The sequence below is a fragment of the Trichomonas vaginalis genome, chromosome I (genome assembly GCF_026262505.1).
Source record: "Trichomonas vaginalis G3 chromosome I, whole genome shotgun sequence".
Classification (NCBI taxonomy): domain Eukaryota; phylum Parabasalia; order Trichomonadida; family Trichomonadidae; genus Trichomonas; species Trichomonas vaginalis.
In genome coordinates, this window is record NC_067203.1 from 8,215,155 (window position 1) to 8,235,651 (window position 20,497).

General features: G+C 37.1%; 4 protein-coding genes and 1 non-coding gene across 5 annotated transcripts; 1 reads left to right on the forward strand and 4 right to left on the reverse strand.

The window, feature by feature from the left end:
- Positions 1 to 6: 6 nt before the first annotated feature.
- Positions 7 to 12,299, reverse strand: TVAGG3_0950910 (dynein light chain binding; the record flags this gene model as incomplete). The annotated part of the gene is made up of 1 exon (XM_001581538.2): positions 327 to 12,299. The coding sequence occupies one exon, from the start codon at positions 12,297 to 12,299 to the stop codon at positions 327 to 329; it is 11,973 nt and encodes a 3,990-aa protein (XP_001581588.1).
- A 735-nt stretch (positions 12,300 to 13,034) lies between these two features.
- On the reverse strand, positions 13,035 to 14,844 carry TVAGG3_0950920 (spectrin binding; the record flags this gene model as incomplete). Its single annotated transcript, XM_001581537.1, has 1 exon — positions 13,051 to 14,832. One exon carries the CDS (start codon positions 14,830 to 14,832, stop codon positions 13,051 to 13,053), a length of 1,782 nt encoding a protein of 593 aa, XP_001581587.1.
- Positions 14,845 to 15,187: 343 nt separating this feature from the next.
- Positions 15,188 to 15,261, reverse strand: TVAGG3_0950930. The gene has a single exon. It is a non-coding gene; the product is annotated as a tRNA-Lys (tRNA).
- A 121-nt stretch (positions 15,262 to 15,382) lies between these two features.
- TVAGG3_0950940 (proprotein convertase subtilisin/kexin-related family) lies at positions 15,383 to 18,587 on the reverse strand (the record flags this gene model as incomplete). The annotated part of the gene is made up of 1 exon (XM_001581536.1): positions 15,483 to 18,587. One exon carries the CDS (start codon positions 18,585 to 18,587, stop codon positions 15,483 to 15,485), a length of 3,105 nt encoding a protein of 1,034 aa, XP_001581586.1.
- A 1,029-nt stretch (positions 18,588 to 19,616) lies between these two features.
- TVAGG3_0950950 (uncharacterized protein) lies at positions 19,617 to 20,185 on the forward strand (the record flags this gene model as incomplete). The annotated part of the gene is made up of 1 exon (XM_001581535.1): positions 19,706 to 20,185. One exon carries the CDS (start codon positions 19,706 to 19,708, stop codon positions 20,183 to 20,185), a length of 480 nt encoding a protein of 159 aa, XP_001581585.1.
- Positions 20,186 to 20,497: the final 312 nt, after the last annotated feature.

A 20,497-nucleotide genomic window follows, 5' to 3' on the forward strand; every position in this document is an offset into this window, starting at 1 on the left:
AGCTTGAAAGAATCAAGTTTCAATTGTTGATGCACAGGATTGCAAAGTTGTTTCATCTTAAAGAACCAACACGGTGATTTATACGTAAGATTACACATAGATATATATACCTAAATAGTTACCAGACGAACAAAAAACAGAAGATTTCCGAAATATTACAAGAATATGGCATATCTTATGATTTAGAATGATTTAGAAGGATAACAAACTTTATTTAAAGAAAATAATTATAATTTTTTATATATATGAAGATGAAAATAAAAAACAAATAAACATATAAAAACATAAAACAATAAATAAAAAAAAACAAACTTAGCTATAAGGTGTTATCTTGATAATGAACAAAGCAATGCAACACCTCTCTTGATCCAAAATGCTTCATCGACATCTGTAGGAAGCTCAATTGTAAGTACATAGTTAGAAGAGTGACCTGTTGTTGTAAGAACACCTTGTCTTGTTCCAATCTTGTAGACAGGGCATCTGTAGATACCTGTTGTTGGAGTAACTCTGTTTTGAACTGGTTTGAGCCAAATAACTGGCATTTCTTGTGTCAACTGTCTTGGCAATGCGTCAACTAACTTCTTTCCAATTGTATCGTATCCGCAAGCTTCTAAGTACAAACCATAGATGTAGACACCATCTTGTGGAGGTCTGATGATTCTCTGAGGTCCTTTGTCTTGTACCTGGAAATCGAAGGAAATTTCATCGATTGGAACTTTGTATTTTCTTGCGAAGTTTTGTTTTGTTCCTGTTAAGAAAGCCTGTGGGAAGAAGAATCCGGAGATCCAGAAGACTCTTGGCTGTCCGAAATCGATCCAATCGCGTAAGAATTTGAGACGATCGTTGAGATCCGCCATCCAAGAGTTGAGTGGTTTCATTGATGGATAAGCGATTGCTGCCCAATTTGGAGGAACAACGTTTTGGTCGATTGCTGTTGACATTTCTTCCAATTCGTTTGTGAAAACAATGAGACCCTTCATTGCTTTGATTAAAGCCTTGAGTGATGTCTCAATCAACTGGAGCAATTCGTTGTATCTAACAGCTTCTTGTTGGAGAACTGTGTTCATTGATTCTTCGTAGACATTCGGGAATTTCTCTTGGATTGTCTTCATATCCAACTGCTGAGGAACTTTTCTAAGCAAAGCATTGACTGTTTGAACGAGGCTGTTGTTTCCTCCTGAAGAGTTTCCGCCTCCACGTGGCCTTGTCGACAAAATATCAGACAAGATAGTGAAGGAAGTTTGCTGCTTCAAGTTCAAATCAGCGTTTTGATGGAGGCCGAAGAGTTCTGGAGTATCTGTGACTGAATATTGATTGATTACTTCGAGGTATTCTGGGAGATTCGATGGAGGAGGTGTCATGTAATTTCCAGCAATGTTGAAGCCTTCTTTGAGGACTTCTTCGCGATAGAAATCTTGGCACAAAGTCAACAATGTTCTGCGATCCCAATCATCAGTTACACGACCACCGTAGTTGATTTCTCCTGCGAGGAAACCAAGTGTCTTGTAAGGAATTGGTCCTGTTGCTGACAAGAAGAGGTTCAACTGTTTCCTGGAAATGTCTAAATCGCCTTTCGTCCATTCGTAAATGCAGTTCCAACCGAGTGGTCCGTATTTCCTCCTTCCAAGAACAACGGCGTGGAAGAAGCACAAAGAATAGAACAACGACTTGAACTCGTTTTCTCTTGGACATTCTTTGAGTGTCTTCTGTCCATAAGACTGGAACAACTGTGTCAATGTAGCCTTCAATCCTTGTGGTGGCTCTGTTGTGACTTTGATACCGTTCTGCAAAATGGAAACTGGGAAAGCGGCAGAAGGCATTGAAGTGAGCCACAATCTGAAATCATTGTGAACATCTTTCAAGTTCTGAAGGATTTCTTCGAGTTTAGGCATCCATGATGTAGCCAAGTGACAGTTCTGCAGCAAAACCCAGAAACCTTCTGTTCTTCCGTTCTCTATAAGCTCTGCAGCTTTCGTTCCTTGTCCTTGGCCGAGAGAAAGAGCTCTCAATTTCTCGAGGAATCCCATTTGTGCTGCGAAGTTCTGGACATCTTGTGCTGGATCTGTACCACTGCTCAAGATGAAGATAATTGGTGTTGTTGGGCCTGCATCTGCGTAAGCTTGGCTGATGTTTGATGGTTCAACAACGAGATATTCATCACCTAAATCTTCTCTGATCATCTTTGTAAATCCGTCAACTAATGTATCTGGTCTCAAACATCTTGCGATGCAGAGTCTTCTGAACAAGTTCATTCTCTCGTCGTAGCTTCCTCCGATTGGATCTTCGAAGAAGTTTTCGATCTTGAGAACATCTTGGACATGTTCAGCCACGTAATTATCGAATCCATCGAATACTTCGATCTGTGACAAATTGAACAATTCTGCCCATGTTGCATCAGTTATTGACTCAGGAACTTTGTTTGGAGGTGGTTCTTGAGTTGTTTCTGTTGTTCCTGTTAACAAGAACTTCCATTCATTCTCTGTGATGTCTCCTTTATCGAGTTTGATTCTTGCTGCAATCAAAAAGGCGAACATCAACTGATGCTTTGCGAACAAAGAGTTGGAAATGTTCTTGAAAACTTTGAGAGTTATGTATTGAATGAGATTTGCAATTCTCTCTTCAAGAACAGCAGAATGTGGTGCTGCAGAAATCAATTTAGAAACTAATCCTGCGTACCATGACAATGAATATTGATACATAGGAGCAACATGTCTTAAATCGATTACGCAGAAGTACAAAAGAGCTCCACGTCTTGCAACAGGTTCGTATTCTCTTCTGCTGCTATCGATTTGCTTTTCTGTTTCTTCTGATTGAGCCATGGACACTGTTAATGTCTTCTGTGTCTTGTTTGACTCTGCCAATGTGTTGATAAGTTCAACATCATCGAGAATATCGCCTTTAGATTCTTGCAACAACTGCAAAATCTTTGCTTGTATTTCAAGCATTTGGGACTTCATTTGAGCGTTGTTTACGACCAATGTTTCTTTCTCTTTCTCGAGATTTGGTTTCTCTTTAGCAACAACCAATGCAAGTAATTGATCACTTAAAGCTGTTTGTGTAATTGTGAAGTTGATCAATGTAACTTTTGCAAGGTTTTCTGGTGAGAAAGTTGGGTTTGGATTTGTTGTAACCATGTACAATTTGAAGGTTGGATTTAGAGTAACTTGATGCTCTAATTTGATTTGTACTGGTTTATCTCTTGATGAAATCATGAGAATTGGATCTAATGAAGGATCTAATTCCTCATCAATTCCTTCAACTAAAACTGGACGTCCGAAATTGATGGCGTTTTCAAGAGAACGAACAAATGTCTTTTCTTTCGGCCTGAGAACTAAAATCTCTGGTTCGATGTTCTTGATGAAATTGGAAGCTTGGTTTTGTGGATCAATAATCAAAGGCCATTTCCTGCATTCAGTTAACACAATGGCGTTTTCAATGGAGAGATCATCTCTTGGCAAAGCCTTCAAGTTCCACTGCAAAACTGTTAATGGATCACCGAGAATCTTTGTGATGTTTCCTCCCGGTGTTCTTGGGAATCCGAATTCTTCAAGTTTCTGGGACCATTCGAGCAAAATAAGCTTTCTGAAATCGGATGTGAATGGACCTAAGTAAGCAACAGATGCAGCAGCAAGAAGCAAATCTCCTGTGATTCTCCTCTTTTGGGCATCGAAGTCAACCAACATTTTCTGCCATGATTCACGTTCGTGTTCAAGAGATGAAGTGAGAATAGAAGCGTTTTGAAGACGAATTGTACATTTCTCTTTCTTGTCTGTGAGTTCTTTGAGTTCTTGTTCAGATTTCTTGTGCTTCTCTTCCAATTCGGCAACTTTGGCTTCGATATCTGCAAGTTTAGCTTTGTTTTCTTCGACAATCTTCAAAGCTTCTTGTTGGTTCTTTTCTGCTTCTGCTTTCTTTCTTCTCTTTGGTTCTACTTCGACATTCACGTTGTAATAGAGTTCGATAGCGTGAACCCACAAGCAGATTGTTCCCATGGCCTGAGATTTGGATGACATGACTTCTGGAGCGAAATCAGGGTTGTCCAAAACAACTCTCAATTTCTGCATTTTTACAGGAGAAATCTTGTCTTTGTTGAGGCCAATCCAATCCTTCAGACGCTTGACGAAGTTTGGATCTGCGAGAATTGATTTGGCGGCGGAGAAGTAATCATCGTAAGGCTGACCATTTGGTCTCTTTCCTTTCTTTGGTGGCTCATCGAAAATGATGCAAAGAGCTGTGCAAACTAATCTCATTGGTTCTGTTTCGACTGCGACAGCTTTGAGTTCGGAAATTTCGGATCTAGAAAGTTTGGAAAGAGCTTGAACAGCTGCTTCAATCTTTGGCTCGACTTGTTTGAGATCTTCAGCAGCTTGTTGACTTAATTGGTCTGCAATTACTGATTGTTCTTCTGCTTCTTTTGTGGCTGCAGCGACTTTGTCTTTCGTTGCTTTCGCTTGTTCTTGGTTCGCGGAAAGTTCTCTGATCATAATAACTGTTTCATCCTTTCTTCTTGCGAGTTCTGGCTGCAATTCTCTGATGTTCTTCTCGAGAACGACAATTTCCTTTGATGCTTCTTCCATCTTTTGAAGACCTTTCTGGATGTTGTTTGTTGTTGTTTCGAGTTTTGTCTTCAATCTGTCTCCAAGAGATGTAATCAAGTTCAGGAAGGAAAGGAATGTTGAAGGAGTAACGTAGTTAGTACGTTTCATCTCTTCGAAGAACTTCTGGCAATAATTGGATACAATGGAATGTGCAGAAGCGCAGAACTTTGAATATTCTGGTCCAATGACTCTTGTTGAAACGTTTTCAAGAGCTTCAATTGGCCATTCAGCGAACCAATCGATTGTGCAACAAGAAATTAATGATGGGAACATTCTTACACGTCTTCTGAATGATGAACCAATTGGTGACAAAGCAATCATGACGTGCATGTGTGATTTGACTTGAGAAATGAAGAGGGAATAAACGGAAGCTCTTGTTGCAACAATACCAAGAGTTTTAGCCAAAGGTGTTGTTCCTGTAATGATCTTTTCCATGTCATCATCATCGAACAATGCTGGAGGATCACCGCTGTTCAAAAGACAGTTGATATCTTCGAAGAATGATTCATCAATCAACTGTGATTCTGAAACTAAGAAAACGGTTTCTTTCTTTTGCAAGCCGCAGTCAAGTAACAATCTCTTTAAGTCCTGGCGCCATTCAACTCTCGAATATGATCGAGAAACCTCTGGTTGGAACAACTGTACGCCGCAGATATAAGCAGCCAATCTTGTTAATGATTGACGACCTGAACCACCGACACCAAGTAACAAACCATTTCGTCCTGGTTCTCTTATGATGCGGCAGATTCTGCAGAGATGTTGTATGGCTTCTGAGAAGAGACACAAATCAAGAGGATGTGAATTTGCTGCGTTGTAATCGTCGAGATTGTTCTGGCAAACTCTTGTGAACTTCTCGAGATCGGTGACTTGTTGGTATTTCTTGGAATCATCAACACCAAAGTCTGCGTAAATGACTGGTTCGATTGAGCTCAAATGGAAGTGTCTGACACCGAATGTTTCGTGTAAAACTCTCTTCAATAATCTCATGAACCAATCTCTGTTTTCATCATTTACAAGTCTGTCGTGATAGACTCTGATTGACTCATGGTACCAGATCCTCAAAACATTGTTCTTGTCGTTTGCCTGGCTGGAATGAAGAGAAGTTACACCTCTTATTACTTGAGCGATATCTCTCAAGTTGAATGTGTAATGAACTCTTGAAGGTGTTGGCAATAACTGCTTGCAAACTGTGTCGTAGATTTCAACGGATGCTTTGATTAATGGCTCGATTACATCGGAAACAGCTTGCAAAGGATGGCTCAATATTGCGTGGAAGATTCTTGTCATTGAATCATTTGATATTTCAGGGAAAACGATCTGATGGAAGTGTCTTAAGAATCTTCCTGTTGGTGTTTGTTCTGGACCTTCAGGAGATCTCATTGAACAGACCATTTGTACATCGACAAACTTCTTAAATGTTCTCTTCTTCCTGTCGTACCAGCCGCCTTGTGAAAGCAACTGCCTTAACAGTTCTATTGGTGGCTGTGCTCCATATTTCTCTTTGCGAGGCATGTTGATATCATCGACAAAAATAATTGCGCGGTGATCAATTGGCGGACCAAAGATACCTGCTGATCTTCTGTCGAATTTGCTGTCAATGAGGTCTTGTACACCATTGGCTGTTGTCTGGGCAGAGAACGTCAACGGGTTGTTGACAAGTGTTGGTTGGGATTCAATGTACTTTTGTAAAGTAACGGTTTTTCCTGAACCTGTAACACCAGTAACCAAAACAGCGATTCCGTTCATGACCAAAGCGTTGATAACCCATGAATGTCTTGTTGTTTCAACTGTTGGAATGATAGCATCTGACGGAACACCTCCTTCCGGTGGCTTGTCTGTCATATCAATCCATTTGGTCCATTCATTTCCTTTGACGCAATAATCGAACAATGTCAATTCATCAGGTCTTGGAATATTTTGTTTATCAAGGATTCCTTTGACTGTTGTATCGAATGCCTGTCTATCCTGGCCATTTGTCATTGCGCCAAGTGACCAGTACAATGAGAAGATCATGAAGTTATTGATGTTTGTCAGATCTTTCTCCGATTTCAAGATTGCGGAAAGCAAATTCAAGAAATTGCTGAAGAAAGTGTATTCGTGGAATGGCAAAACCGATTTGATTTCTGCTTTAACGAAATCAATGGCAGGAACTAATACATCAGGGATAAACTTAGTGATCTGTGGTTCAAGGACAGCTCTCTTGTCTTCATGATTCAATAACCATGTGTACAAAAGACTCTCGTAATCGTGGATCTTGTTTTCGATGTAAACCATACCACAACGAGAAACTGTAGCTGGGGAAGCGACCTTTAGATCTTCTACTTCGAAGAACATTCTCATTCTCGGTGTCAAAGGAATGACTTCTGATGATGACAAGCAAAGTTTCTTGTTATCATCGAGAACTGTGTTCATGTTTTCAATCCACAAAGCATCGACAGGACCATCCAAGACAATCCAATGATGTACAGGCGGTGGCTCGGCAGATGCGAATCTAACAGCATCAGCAAGTAAACCATCTGTGAAATCGTGGCTGTGCGGATCGAAATCACCGTACAATTGGCCTAAAGTAATTGACTTTGGATTGATAATTGTTGGTTGAACAGGTGAATATTGTTGGTTGTCTTTGGAAAGAATTGTTAATGCTTCTGCAAGTGTTTCGTAGCAGACTGTCTTACCACATCCGGCTGGACCAACCAACATAACACCATGACGAACTCCGACGGTTTCGTAAAGTTCGATAGCTTTGTCTATCATTGAATCTTTCAGTTTCTTCTTCTTGCAGACTTCTCTGATTGCAGCAATGAGGTTTGTGTAATCCAAATGCTTCTCCTGGACATTCGGGAACAGATCTGAGATAATGTTGTTGAACAATGGCAAGTCTTGACGTGTAAACTTTGGAACGTTTACATCTTTCAAAGCTCTCAAAATAATTAATTGTTCGGAAAGATCTTTCTCTCTTTGGAGCAAATTACCAGCAGTATTAATAACTGTCTTAACAGCACGCATACCGAAATCGTAGTGGGACTGGTTGGAAAGCTGTTCTGATGACAATCTGAAGGTGGAAGTGATTTTGACAGCCAAAGATTTGGCGGTTTCGAAACCGAAAGAATACAAAAGAATTTCTGCAATCATTGTGTAATCAGGAACCATCATAGCAACTGGTCTGAACAAAGCTTTCAAGTTATCAGGAAGTTCTGTACGTCCCGCGTAACCTGGGTTCATTGTGATGAAAATAGCACATGTTGGATTTAATCTGACTTCACGACCTTCAAAAGTGAAGTGATGTTTATGTTGTTGAATGGCCGCTTGAATTGTAGCAATTTGCTGAGCGATAACAGAAAGAACTTCGATATCAATACGGTTGAATTCATCGAAGCAAGCCCAAGCGCCGCAAGAAGAAAGACCTGTGAAGAAAGTACCCATTTGCAAGTAATCCAAACCTTCAGAACAGTTAAATACGACGCATTGTTTAGCAACAACTTTTGCGAGATCTTTAGTTGTTTCTGTTTTACCTGTACCTGCAGGACCTTGAGGAGCACCACCCATCTGCATGTCCAAAGCAGTTAGAAGTGTTAAATAGCATCTATCTGTAAGAGGAGTGATAACAAGACGTGGTGTTGAACCTAGATATTCATATCCGTATCTGAATTCAGCATTAACCATTCGAATAACATCGTATCCATTTACGAAATATTGTCTTAACTGTGATATCCATTCGAATTGGTTGATATCGGATATGTTTTGATCTGCGAGTTTTCTGACGACATCTCTGTTGTGCATTTCCATGACAATCAGTGATGAAACAGCAACTCTTGCGATATCAGTTAAGTTTGTTGTTGTGAGTTTAGCCAGTTCAAGTAATTGTCCGAAAATTGTTTCGTACAATTGTTTGAGAGATTTTCCTTTGATGGCATTTTCTACAGCTGTTGTCCACATGATTTGGAAAACAGCAATAGTGATTTGCGCTGGCCAAATATCGATCCATTCTGTTCTTGGTCTTGTTGGATATTCTGTAACAGCTTGTTCCATGATTTTCTCGAGTGTGTTTCTCATTTCGCCTTCGACATCAAGCATCCAGTGTTCAACTGATCCTGTTAAATTCGTTGGCTTCGAGAATGGAACTCTTTCGCCTTCGATAGAGATCATCTCTGTGACGCAATCTGTTCCTTTGAAGGTGATTGAGCCAATGTTTTCGAAGCAACGTTTGAGATAAGGTTGAACAGCAGAAGGAGATGTTGTTTGTGACAAAATCTTGAGGAGTTCTTCGTTTGACAAGAAGTAGAAACGAGGGAATGCTGTTCTCTTTGTTTCCAAATACTCAATCAATGCTCTTTCGATTGATTCGAGTTCAACTAACGCTTTCTTGAAGAACTGGAATAAATCATTATCATTACAGAACTTGTAAGCGTTCTGTATTTCTTTTGCCTTCTTAAGAGATGTATCCCAGTCTTCTGCGATCTTTTGGAAGCGAATACCTTCATTTGGCAACTGATGGCAGATATCTTTTGATGAGAAAATTGGTGCCAAATAGAGATATTTCGCCTGACATTCCAACCATTTTTCAATGACATGTAATGTCAATTGCAAACCAGTTGTCCATGAAGTAATTTCTTCTTCGAAAGGAGCTTTGTACTGTGAGAAGTTGATGGCTTGTAAAGTAATCAAGTTCTCATCCAATTGGTTGATAATATCTTCGCATGTATGAAGAATCAACCAATCTGTTTCTTTGTAATTCGTGATATCCAAAACAGTTTCTCCCCATTGGTCTGCAATCTTCTTCAACGATGTCTTGATGTTGTGCTCGTTAGTTGCAGCTGTGGAAATCTCTTGTGCATTGGCTATGTGGTCGGCCAATTTAAGTTCTATCGTATTTTGAAGTGTCATTGTTGGTGTCAAAGTAATATTTGCTCCAACAAGGTCGCACAACTGTTTCCAGTGCTTGTCCGTCATACCAGGATTGAGCATGATAGAGAATATCGGCAGGAACTTCTTGAATCCGTCCATTTCGGCTCTCGTTGCCTGACCAATTGCAAGGATTTCTTTGTCAGTGATGACACGAGATGATTGTACTAATTGTTGTTGAATTCCTGCGAACTGTGATTCAACATCTGCAGCGTTGAGTTGACTCAAAGGTACTTTTCTCCATTTGTCAACTGATGTCTTCCAATTAGAAATAGCTTCCCAGAACATTTTATAAGGAGCAAATGCATCTTGTTGTGATTTCAGTTGAGAATAATTCGAAATTTCCATGTCACAGAGTTTTTCTCTCATATTGTAAAGCTCGGCCTTTTCGAGTGCTTCGTCCAATTTGGTTTGGATACCTCTGACTCTCGCTACATAAGACATGTGTTGGTTTATGTCGTTGAATGCGAATACACCTGCAATTGCAGATGTGATGGAAGTGATCTGGGAAGTGAGCATCATTGTATCGCATTGCAATGCCTTTTGTAGTTTGACCTTGTTTACCTTGAGAGCGTTGGAAACTTCTGTGGATTTGGTCAAAATCTTCTTTTCGTAGCCAACGAGTTCCCATCTGAGAGAATCTTGCTCATCAGGTATGGAAACATACATATCTTCAACGGTGTCCAGGTATTTGAGGACTTCTCCAAATTGTTTTTTGAGATCTGCAAGCTTCTTGTTCAAATTGTCGATGAAATCGCGCTGGCTGACAAGGGCTTCAATTGTCTTCGGTTCTTCAAGTAGTTTCGACCATATGTTTTCGTATGATTTCTGGATATCTTTCATTTGTTGGTGGGAAACTGAAAGAAGGAGCTGGAGAAGTGCTAAGCGGCGCTCGCTGAGTTTCTGGTGTAAGGTCTTTCGGATATTCGTGAGGTCAATTCTGAATAATCCGATTGTAATTTTGAATGGAAAGTTAAGATGCAATTCCTTCTGTTGGCTTTCGACTTTAGCAATTGCATCTTTGACTTTGTCGAGGTCGGCTTCCGAATCCTTAAGCTTGTTTGCGAAATCCGTTGCAGATCCTTTGAGAAGTTCATCAAAGATCGAAAGAGAGCTAACGTATTCGTTCATATGCTTAATAGACTCGTCAATCATCGACTTAATTGAATTCTTGAGTCCGACCACTTCCTTAGATTCAAGATCTGGCAAAATGTAAACAGGAACAGGGGTCCACATCATAGCCTTAAGGACAGATGTTTCGATCTTCTGGAAGTCTTCGAAAGAAGATATAGCGTATTCGATCTCTTCGTTAACGGCGGAAACGAAATAATCTAATTGTGGCTGGAACTTGACTTCTCCCTCAACACATTCGAGGAAAACTGTAAATATCGGGGTATGTTCTTCGTTTGTAGGGAAAATGTTCTCAACTTTCCTGAAATCGACGACATTTACTTGTGTTGGAGATTTTTCTTTAACGTATTGGTCGAACCAGTAAATTGAGTTGAGAATAAAATCGACTAGATGGCTTTGAATGATTTGATTGCAAAGGCCGATGAATCTGCCTAAAGGAGATTCCAGATAAATTGCTTTGTTGAATTCTGTAAGGGAATACGGTGGTTTGATATTTCTAATAACATCGAATATAATTGTTGATACTTGAGAAATGAATTTCATTCTTGCTTTGCTTATCATATTCTTTTCGTAATTTCTGTGGTGTCTTTGCCATTGATCAAGAGGCAAAGCTTGCGGGCAAATGGTATTAAACAAGCAGCTGTTGGAAATATCCAAGCACCATGAAACAATGATTGGAGCAGCGTTAACAAACCAATCATTTGTAAAAAGATGGATTCCTTGGATAGTTTTGATCTTCTCCTTGATGATTAAATCACCTTCTGTCGATGGTGTTGGTATTTCTTCGATGGATCCTGGTAATCTCGGTAATGGAAGGTTTAATCCACGATAAAGTAAAGGATTTGAAAGAATTCTCATATTGAATATTATAGAGTTGGTGACCATTTTCATTTGAGTATCAACTTCGTCAAGTATTTTCTTGCTGAATTCGTATTTACTTCCATTTTTCGCGAAAAGCTTGAATTTTGGAGATTTCGTAATAGTCGTAAGTAATCTATTTCTGTCGCTCTGCGTAAGTGACTGAAGATCATCAGATGGAATATTCTTAACGTATAACCAATATCTGAACCAAGATTCTTCAAGACGACGAAGAGCGAAGGCGCGCTCTAAGCGATCAACAAATGCTACTGGGTCCTCAAACGGGAAGAGCACAAATAACGGAGAAAGCAATGAACTCTTTCCATCGCGAAAACGGACGTTGTATAATCCAGTAGACTGCTGGTACGCAATGTCAGTAACGTATTCGAGCATGCAAACTCCCTTATAAAAACGAAACGCCTGTGGAGGAACTTCTTTTAGCATTCCCAGCATCATTTCAGGCTGTAATGGGGAGAGCATGGTATCCTCGAAGTACTTAATATCGAGAAAAGATTGGAATTGAATATTGGTATCCCATAAATTACTGGGTTTTGATAAATCGATACCTCTGCGCTTTAATTCTGCAATAACATCGATTGGTTTTCCTTTGTATGGGGTGAATAAAATTGCTTTTGGCACTTGAAGTGGTTCTGTGATGAAGATTCCTAAAGATTTATAATCTGGAACTTCTTGGTGAAGTGCTTCTGAAAAAGGATTAACATATTTACGCTTGTGTGGATCGTTCTGTGCATTATTTCCCTTTCCAGCTCCATTGGGGTCGGAAAGAGAAGATAAAACAGTTCGATACATCCAAATAACGAACCTTGGGCAATTTTCTTCAAAAGGGTAAATTTTTTTAGACAATAGAAAAGAGTTTGGTTAATATGGATGTGAAATTTAGGATATGTATCAAGTTTCTGTGTATTTAAACAAATAATTGAGTTATGGTTTTTTGATCTTTCCTAATATTAAACGGAGTTGATGAATATTAATGCATGAACAATTTATAATTTTCCTATTTAATTATATTCATTGTACTTGAACATGAATTAAACCCATTTTTGATCGAAATGACTACATATTTTCAACATAGACTCTTTTTTATCACAATACAATCATATCAACTGCTCTAGAAATGTTTTATTGTTATGTTTTTATACGATAATTTTCTTGAATCTTCAAGGATAAACGAATATTATTTCAAATTTATATATATTAGCATATTTGCGATATATTTGCAAATTATTTGAGTTTAAGGGGTATTTTAATCTATATTTGTAGATGTAATTTTTCCAAAAAAATTCGAAAAATCGAAAAATGATGAAAATATCTAGGAAATTTCAAATCAAAAATAAAATTTCGAAATTTTTTTGGAAATTTTTCATTTTTAACCATAGGGTAAATAGATTATATTACTAATGTCAAAACATTTTCTTTTGGAAATTCTAGGAAATAGTATAATTGCGAAAAAATATTTTGTATTTCTTGAGGATTTCATTGTAATTATGAATATATATCATTGATCATAGCATAAAAAGTAAAATTACCAAATAAAGAAGGTTTAGTCAATTACATCTTCCAATGGATGGACTGGTACAGGCTTCTTTTCTTCCTCTTCTGGTTTAACTTCAACGACCTTTGGCTCTGGCTTCTTTTCTACTGGCTTTTCTTCTTCCTCTTCCTTTTCCTCTTCTTCAGTGATTACTGGTCCCTTTTCTGGGTACAAATCAAATGGCATCATGTTCATTGAAGATAAAGCGTGGTAATTAGCACCGTGGTCGATCAAGTACTGAATTGCATTATCCTTTCTATATCTGCAAGCGTAGTGGAGTGGTGTTTCCTGTGTATCATCCTTAGTTTCAATGTGAGCACCCCATTGTTGGAGCAATTCCATGACTTCTGGCTGTCCATAAGCAGCAGCCAAGTGCATTGGTCCTGTTCCCTTTCCGAAATTGTATGAAACCATGTCCGGCCACTTCTTCAAAATGTCGACAATTCCTTTCTTTTCGCCTTTTTCGCAGAAAGTGAATAGTTTCTGGCGGGATGTGTCTCTATCTTGGACAAGGTCTAAGACGTTCTGTCCCTTCTTGTTCTTCATTGACTGAACTGCGTGGTTTTCAATCAAAACTGCAACAATTTTTTCGTCACCAGTGATACCAGCGTAATGTAATGGTGTCATCATGCTGATATCCTTTGCATTAACATCAGCGCCGTTCTGGATAAGCAATTCAGCGATGTCTGCCATACGATGTTTTGCAGCTTCGTGGAGAGGAGTTGTTCTGTTGGCTCCGAGTTCCTTTGCGAGGTTTGGACGCTTCTCTAACATGCTATGAATGGCATCTCTGTCTTCAAGAGCAATGGCGTCGAAAATTGTTTTGATATTTTTCGGAAGCTTTGTTTCCTTCGGACCATAGATGTTTCTGATGGTAATTGGCTTGGCTGGTAGAGTGAATTTCGTCTTGAGAAGTTCAGGAACTTCATGTAATTTTCTTTCTAATTCTTCTTTCTCCTTTTGCTCCTTTTCTTCGCGTAACTGCTGGCTTGTCTTACCACCATTGACAATAGCCATGAGATCTGTTAAATTATCGACTTCTACCTGGATTCTTTGGTTTAAATCTGCCAAAATTTCCTTGTTGTGGGCTGCTGTTTCCTTCATTTGGTTCTTATGATCATCTACTGTAATATTCTGGCCAATACGACGCTGTGCTTCTGCGATATCTTCTGTTAATTGATTTAATTTATCTGATTTCTGAGACATGACATCTTTGTGCGCTTTTTCTAATTCCTTAAGATTTTCAGTAAGTTCTTCGTTGCATTTTTGCTTTTCTGCATCAACTTCCTTGAGAGTTTTGATTGCTTCTTGTCTTTCTTCAGTTAACTTAGTAACTTGCTCTTGTTGAGCTTCAATGATGCGTGAGATACGTCTTTCTTGTCTGCTTTTGATCAACTCGTAAATCAGAGGTGGAACTTCTGGAGAATTTACTGGTTCTGGGATTTCTGCTTTAGGATTCTCTCCCCAGTTAGAATAGCCTTCAATGGTAGAAATAATGTATTCTCCTGGGATCTCGTCTGGTGCATCTCTGATTGGTTGGATGGCTTGAGATGTTGCACGTTTGTATTTATAGGCCACACATTCGACAAGGTAAAGCATTTCCATTTTGGAGAAGAGATATTTAGTTGTTTTAATTGCTTCAAAGAGGATACTGTCTGGAAGATTCATAAATTCTGGAATGTGCAAGAAATCGTCCATCATATCAGCAAATGTTGATATATAATGGGAGACATCTTGTCCGTTCTTATCGGCTTCAAGGCATTTGTTAATAATATTGACAAAAACACTCATTTTCTGAATTTGCTAATTTACAAGGCTGGCAAAAAATTTTTCTTAGTAAAAAACGACCGTTTATTAATTTCAGACCAAATATTTTATGGTCCAATGCATGAATTTTTGCTCAAGGTGAACAACAACTAAGAAATGGTCATAAAGTCATTGCCAGTGACAACACTCGTGGTAATCTACAAGAATAACTGATTAATACCATATTTTCGATAAATTTTTATTAACTTTGCTTAGATTCTGCTATATGAAGCGATCTAGTCATATAGAAAAGAAAATTCATTAGAACGGTCTTTGAATCAGAGCTCAATTGTAAAGATACGAAACCTTCAAAAACTTTAGGAAAAAAAAAAGAAAAAAGAGCAAGTGACGGGACTCGAACCCGCAACCCCAAGATTAAGAGTTTTATACTCTATCCGGTTGAGCTACACAGGCTTTACATTAATTTAAATTAATTTAATTATAAGTTTTGAGCAGATATCATTAATTTTAATTTTTAATTCTAAATCTGAGACAAAACTTAAGATCATGAGATAATACACTAACTATACATTATATTTTAGTATATTTTATTAATTGATAAGATTAAACAAAGAAAACACCATTGAGTTATTAAATAATCCACAATTTGATCAATAAATCTCTAAAATTTTTAATCAAACAGCTATAGCATCTACTGTATCAGATATTTCTCCATGATTTGGATTCAATTTCTCCTTCAAATCCTGAATCTTCTTTCTATTCCTCAACAATTTCTTAGCAATAGAAGAATCATCTCCATCGACGCATCTGCAAACTCCAGGCCACAACAAAAGAATGATGATTATTGATACAATTATTATCAATGCTGAACTCAAAGCTATGATTGTTGGTGTGATAACTTTTTCTTCCTGGTAATCATCCTTTGATGTTGGAGCAGCTGTTCTTGGAGATTTATCTACTATCTGTTCAGGAGTAGGAGGAATATTTGTTGGCTTTGAAGCAGTTGATGATGTTTCAGGTTGTGATGATGACTTCTTCAAAGAAACTCTGAAAGTGAATGGAGTATTTTGCTTGGATGAATACAAAGCTAAATAAGCATTTTCTCCAAACATTTCCTTATCCAAACTGAACTTTGATGTTCGAGTTGCTGCTGTATGCATTACTCCTTCATCATACAAGTTGTCGAACTTCGAAGCACTCAAGACAACACTAATATTCGGTCTATTTCTTTCAAGAACTGCAATGGAAAGCTCAGGGGTGTAACTATGCGAATTATCATTAATAGAAACACTATAATAATATATATTATAAAGAACAGGATTGACTCTGTAGTCTTTATCTGGTTCAATGATTTGGAACTTCTTGTCACAAAGCATTCCTGTGTATTCATCATTGCAAACACATTTATCGCCATTGAATACACCATTGCTGCATTCTATCTTCGGTTTTTCTGTTGTTTTTGTCAAGAAAACAGGATTTGAAACGAAATCTTCTTGGGAAATCGGTCCCATAGCAACCAAAGCGTAACTTATGTTTGTAAACTCTTTGTCTACAGCGAAATTGTTAGCAAGAACTGTAATATCATACTCTCCTTCCTCTACTTCGTTCTCAGAAATGTAAACTCTTTCATTTGTATTCAAACTGTCACTTTTTCCATTTCCTTTGAAAATTTTTCCAGAAGGAGAACGAACAATCAAATCTAAGTCAGCGAACAAAGACCTTCTTACGTGGAAATCAGGGACATAATCCAAGTAAGCCATAGTAATAACCAAAGGTATCTTAGATGAGTTCGTTTTGACCTTGTAATTATTAGATTTTCCTGGTAAAATCTGTTGTTCATCACAAACTCTCAAACCGTTAATTCCGCCAAGTAAATCATTCAAAACAGGAGTTCCATAACCAGATGCTGTATCAGGAGTAAGGTATGAAGCACCTTGTATTGGTTGTGAGCACGTTATGAAGCAAGCGCGTACGAAATAGCTTGTTGGATTGAATGTTTCGCCGTCATCTCTCTGTTCGAAATAAGGATAGAATTTGTCAACGAAAAACTGTCTGATTATTGCAGCCATTCCTGCAGCAGCTGGTGTTGACATTGATGTTCCCGACTTTGTGACTAAACTTGATTCAGTTGCTGCTGTTGGGTTCTCGCTATAATGTACAGCACCGTCTGAACTATAAACTGTTTGTCCTGGAACTAAAATATCAGGTTTAGTTAATGAATAAAATGAAGGACCATAAGAAGAGAAAGAAGCTTTGACTTGATTTCCTGATCTCACTGATCTTTTCGTCAAAGTTACTCTTCCCCATGATTTGATAACATTGAAACTATCTTCGGATGTGTATACACCAATAACATTTGATAAAGAAACAGAGCAACTGTTTCCTCCACTCATAATAACTGCGGCTGCACCTCCATCAACAGCTTTTTGAAGTGTTTCGCAGTCATTTCTACTGATCATGACTACTTTGTCTTTGCAGTCTGTTACAGGAGCGATTTCTCTTTCGTATATCCTGTATTTCGCACCATCATTGATTGATGATGACAAAATATTTTTGGAATTCGAAATTTGATTCACGGAAATTTGGGAAGAGTTGTGTTCTGCGTAGATGGGAGCACTGTAGTCATGAATGTAACTAAGCTTGAGTCTATCCACAGAGCCAACGGACAAAACTGATTTGGAATCTGAAGGACACGAAAGATCATGGGCAGCGCCTGAGTTTCCTGCAGCAAAAACAAAAAGTAAGTGAGGATGGAAGTAACTCATTACGTCATAGCCCCATGTAACCTCATCACAGTCAACATCTACGCCCCAAGAATTTGATGAGATGTAACTACCGAGTTCTTGGATATCTATTGAGCTGTTCTCTAATGAGAAGTCACCGTTCATGGCATTGCCGTCGTGGAAGAAGCCTAAATCGTACATAATTAACTTGGATTTCGATGCAACGCCATTGTAAAGACTGAGACCACATTCAGGGCCGCAATATGCTTCTCCAAGCGCGGTGCCACATACGTGTGTGCCATGGCCGTGTAAAACGTCTTTGGAGTCCGCACATGGGACAATTTGTAAAATTTTTCTATGGGCTGGGTTTGCAGTTCCAACTGGAGGTTTAACATTGGGATCGTAGAAAAATGGATGTAAATAATCAACTCCTGTATCGAAAACTGAAATAACTTGGCCTTTTCCATTTAATCCTTTTCTTGTAAGCGGACGATCATAGGAAATGGCGTCATTATCGAATGTAACGTTTCTGTCGTTGGTTTGAATGTATCCTGTTGTAAATCTGTTCTTTAATTTTCGAGAAGGGAATTTTCGAATGGAAGCAACACGAGGGTCATCGTATACTGCATTGATATCGATATTTCCACTTACGGTGTAGAATGATCTTGCGAAATGTTCAACTTTGTAATTTTTATTTTCTTCTGCCCATTCTGGAATGGTTTCTATAAGATATCTCTCATCAGGAGCTATATCAAGTACTTTTCTGAGTTGTGATTTTGGTTTAATAATTGAATATAACTTAATATCTTTCTTATTTTGTAAATAGTTCGATTGTTCTTCATTTAAGTAGTGTTTATACCACCCATATTCGATTTTATTTGCAAGACTAAAGTATAATTGATGTGAATCGAATGATTCGAGATATGAATTATTTACTGCATTCAAAAAATGAATGTAAAACCATCCAGGATTGATAGAATGAAGCTTTCTTGTCGATTTGGGAAAGTTTTCAATATCTAAAAGCTGCGAGAGCAGCGTTGGTGAAACTTTTCCCATAAAAAATAAAATAAGGTTATTTCACATTGCATGAAAGAAAAACCTTACCAAAGTCAAAACCTCTATCAATTATTAATCAAATTTACCTTTTAATCAATATTTAAAGAATCAATTGATTTAGAGTGGATTGGACAAAAAAGTAGTAGATGCGAGCGGGGTGTGTGACTTTTTTTGTAAACGTAAGAATTCATACAATATTGAACGATTTTACATCATTAAAAATTAACATTAATTTTAAAATAATTTATTTTTTTATTCTTACATAAATGACCCAACAAGTAAAACCAGATAAAGTGGATAATAGAATTTTAGAGGATGGTGTTCCTGTTTACATTCAAAGATATAAAGGAAAACAATATTACAGAATTGTTAATCCTGAATATGTGAAACATTTATTTAAAAAGGAAGATTGTGAATTATTAAACGTTAATGATTATGAAAATGCAAAATCAAAACTGAGATATAAATATATTGGAAGTGATGAAAGATGCAAAGATAAAGATAAAGTTTATACAGTTTCATATAATGAATGGAAAACCGATAAGATTAGAAAACATTTAGGAGATTATGGGGAAAAATCTGAATTCTTTAAATCTAGTTTGTACGAGAGAGTAAAAGAAATTAGAAATAATTATCATTCATGAATGAAAAAAAATAAACGTAAGAATTCATACAATATTGAACGATTTTGTATCATTTTTTTTAACATATGAAGTAAAAAATGTATGACTCTTACGGTTTTTATTCTTACGTTTTTGAATAAATCAAGATTTAAAAAATTTTGTAATCGTAAGAATTCTCACATAATTGAATGATTTTTGAACATACTTCTGAATAGCAGATTTTAAAAATTTATGAATAATTTATAAAAAGTTTTTATTCCTACAATTCCTATATTACCATTAATAAAAGAATATATTTTATAATAATTTCATTTCGAACATGTTAAAATTTATCTGCATTTTGAAAAAATTTTATTATAAATGATAATATAATTTATTAAATTAATATATAACTTATGAATTTTTACTTTTTGTATGAAATAAAATTTAGTATTAATAAAGTTATAAAATAAATTGGTGCATGTTAGATGTAAATAAGATATAAAAAAGGTGTTTATGAATACTTTAGCAGAACTTCTACTGGTAGAGTTTATACTGGCAGAACTTCTACTGGTAGAGTTTATACTGGCAGAACTTCTACTGGCAGAACTTCTACTGGTAGAGTTTATACTGGCAGAACTTCTACTGTTTCCCTCAAAATTGAATACTTTAGCAGAACTTCTACTGGTAGAGTTTATACTGGCAGAACTTCTACTGGTAGAGTTTATACTGGCAGAACTTCTACTGTTTCCCTCAAAATTGAACACTTTAGCAGAACTTCTACTGGTAGAGTTTATACTGGCAGAACTTCTACTGGTAGAGTTTATACTGGCAGAACTTCTACTTGCAGAACTTCTACTGGTAGAGTTTATACTGGCAGAACTTCTACTAGTAAAGTTTCTACTGGTAGAACTTCTACTGGCAGAATTTCTACTGGTTATATATGGTGTCAATTTTTTAAAAAATTTTGAATTCAATGAGTTATATCAAAAATAAAATTCTTGAATAGAGTAAAAAAATTTAAATAATTTATTTAAATATTTTCTTCTGACATTTTTGAATAATTTATTTTTTTAATTCGTAAGAAAATGAGTGGATCAAGATTCGTAACCGTCAATCAATTAATGGATGTTCTTTCACCAATTCTTGAAAATATTAAACAAGTAGATGTTTATTTCGATGATTATGTAGAAAGTTTATATTATAAAGGTAAGTTTAATATTAAACCCATTGCTTTTGCATTTGATAATAAATTAATTGAAAATGCAAAAATTTGGGAATTAATTCCAGATATTGAATTTATAACAA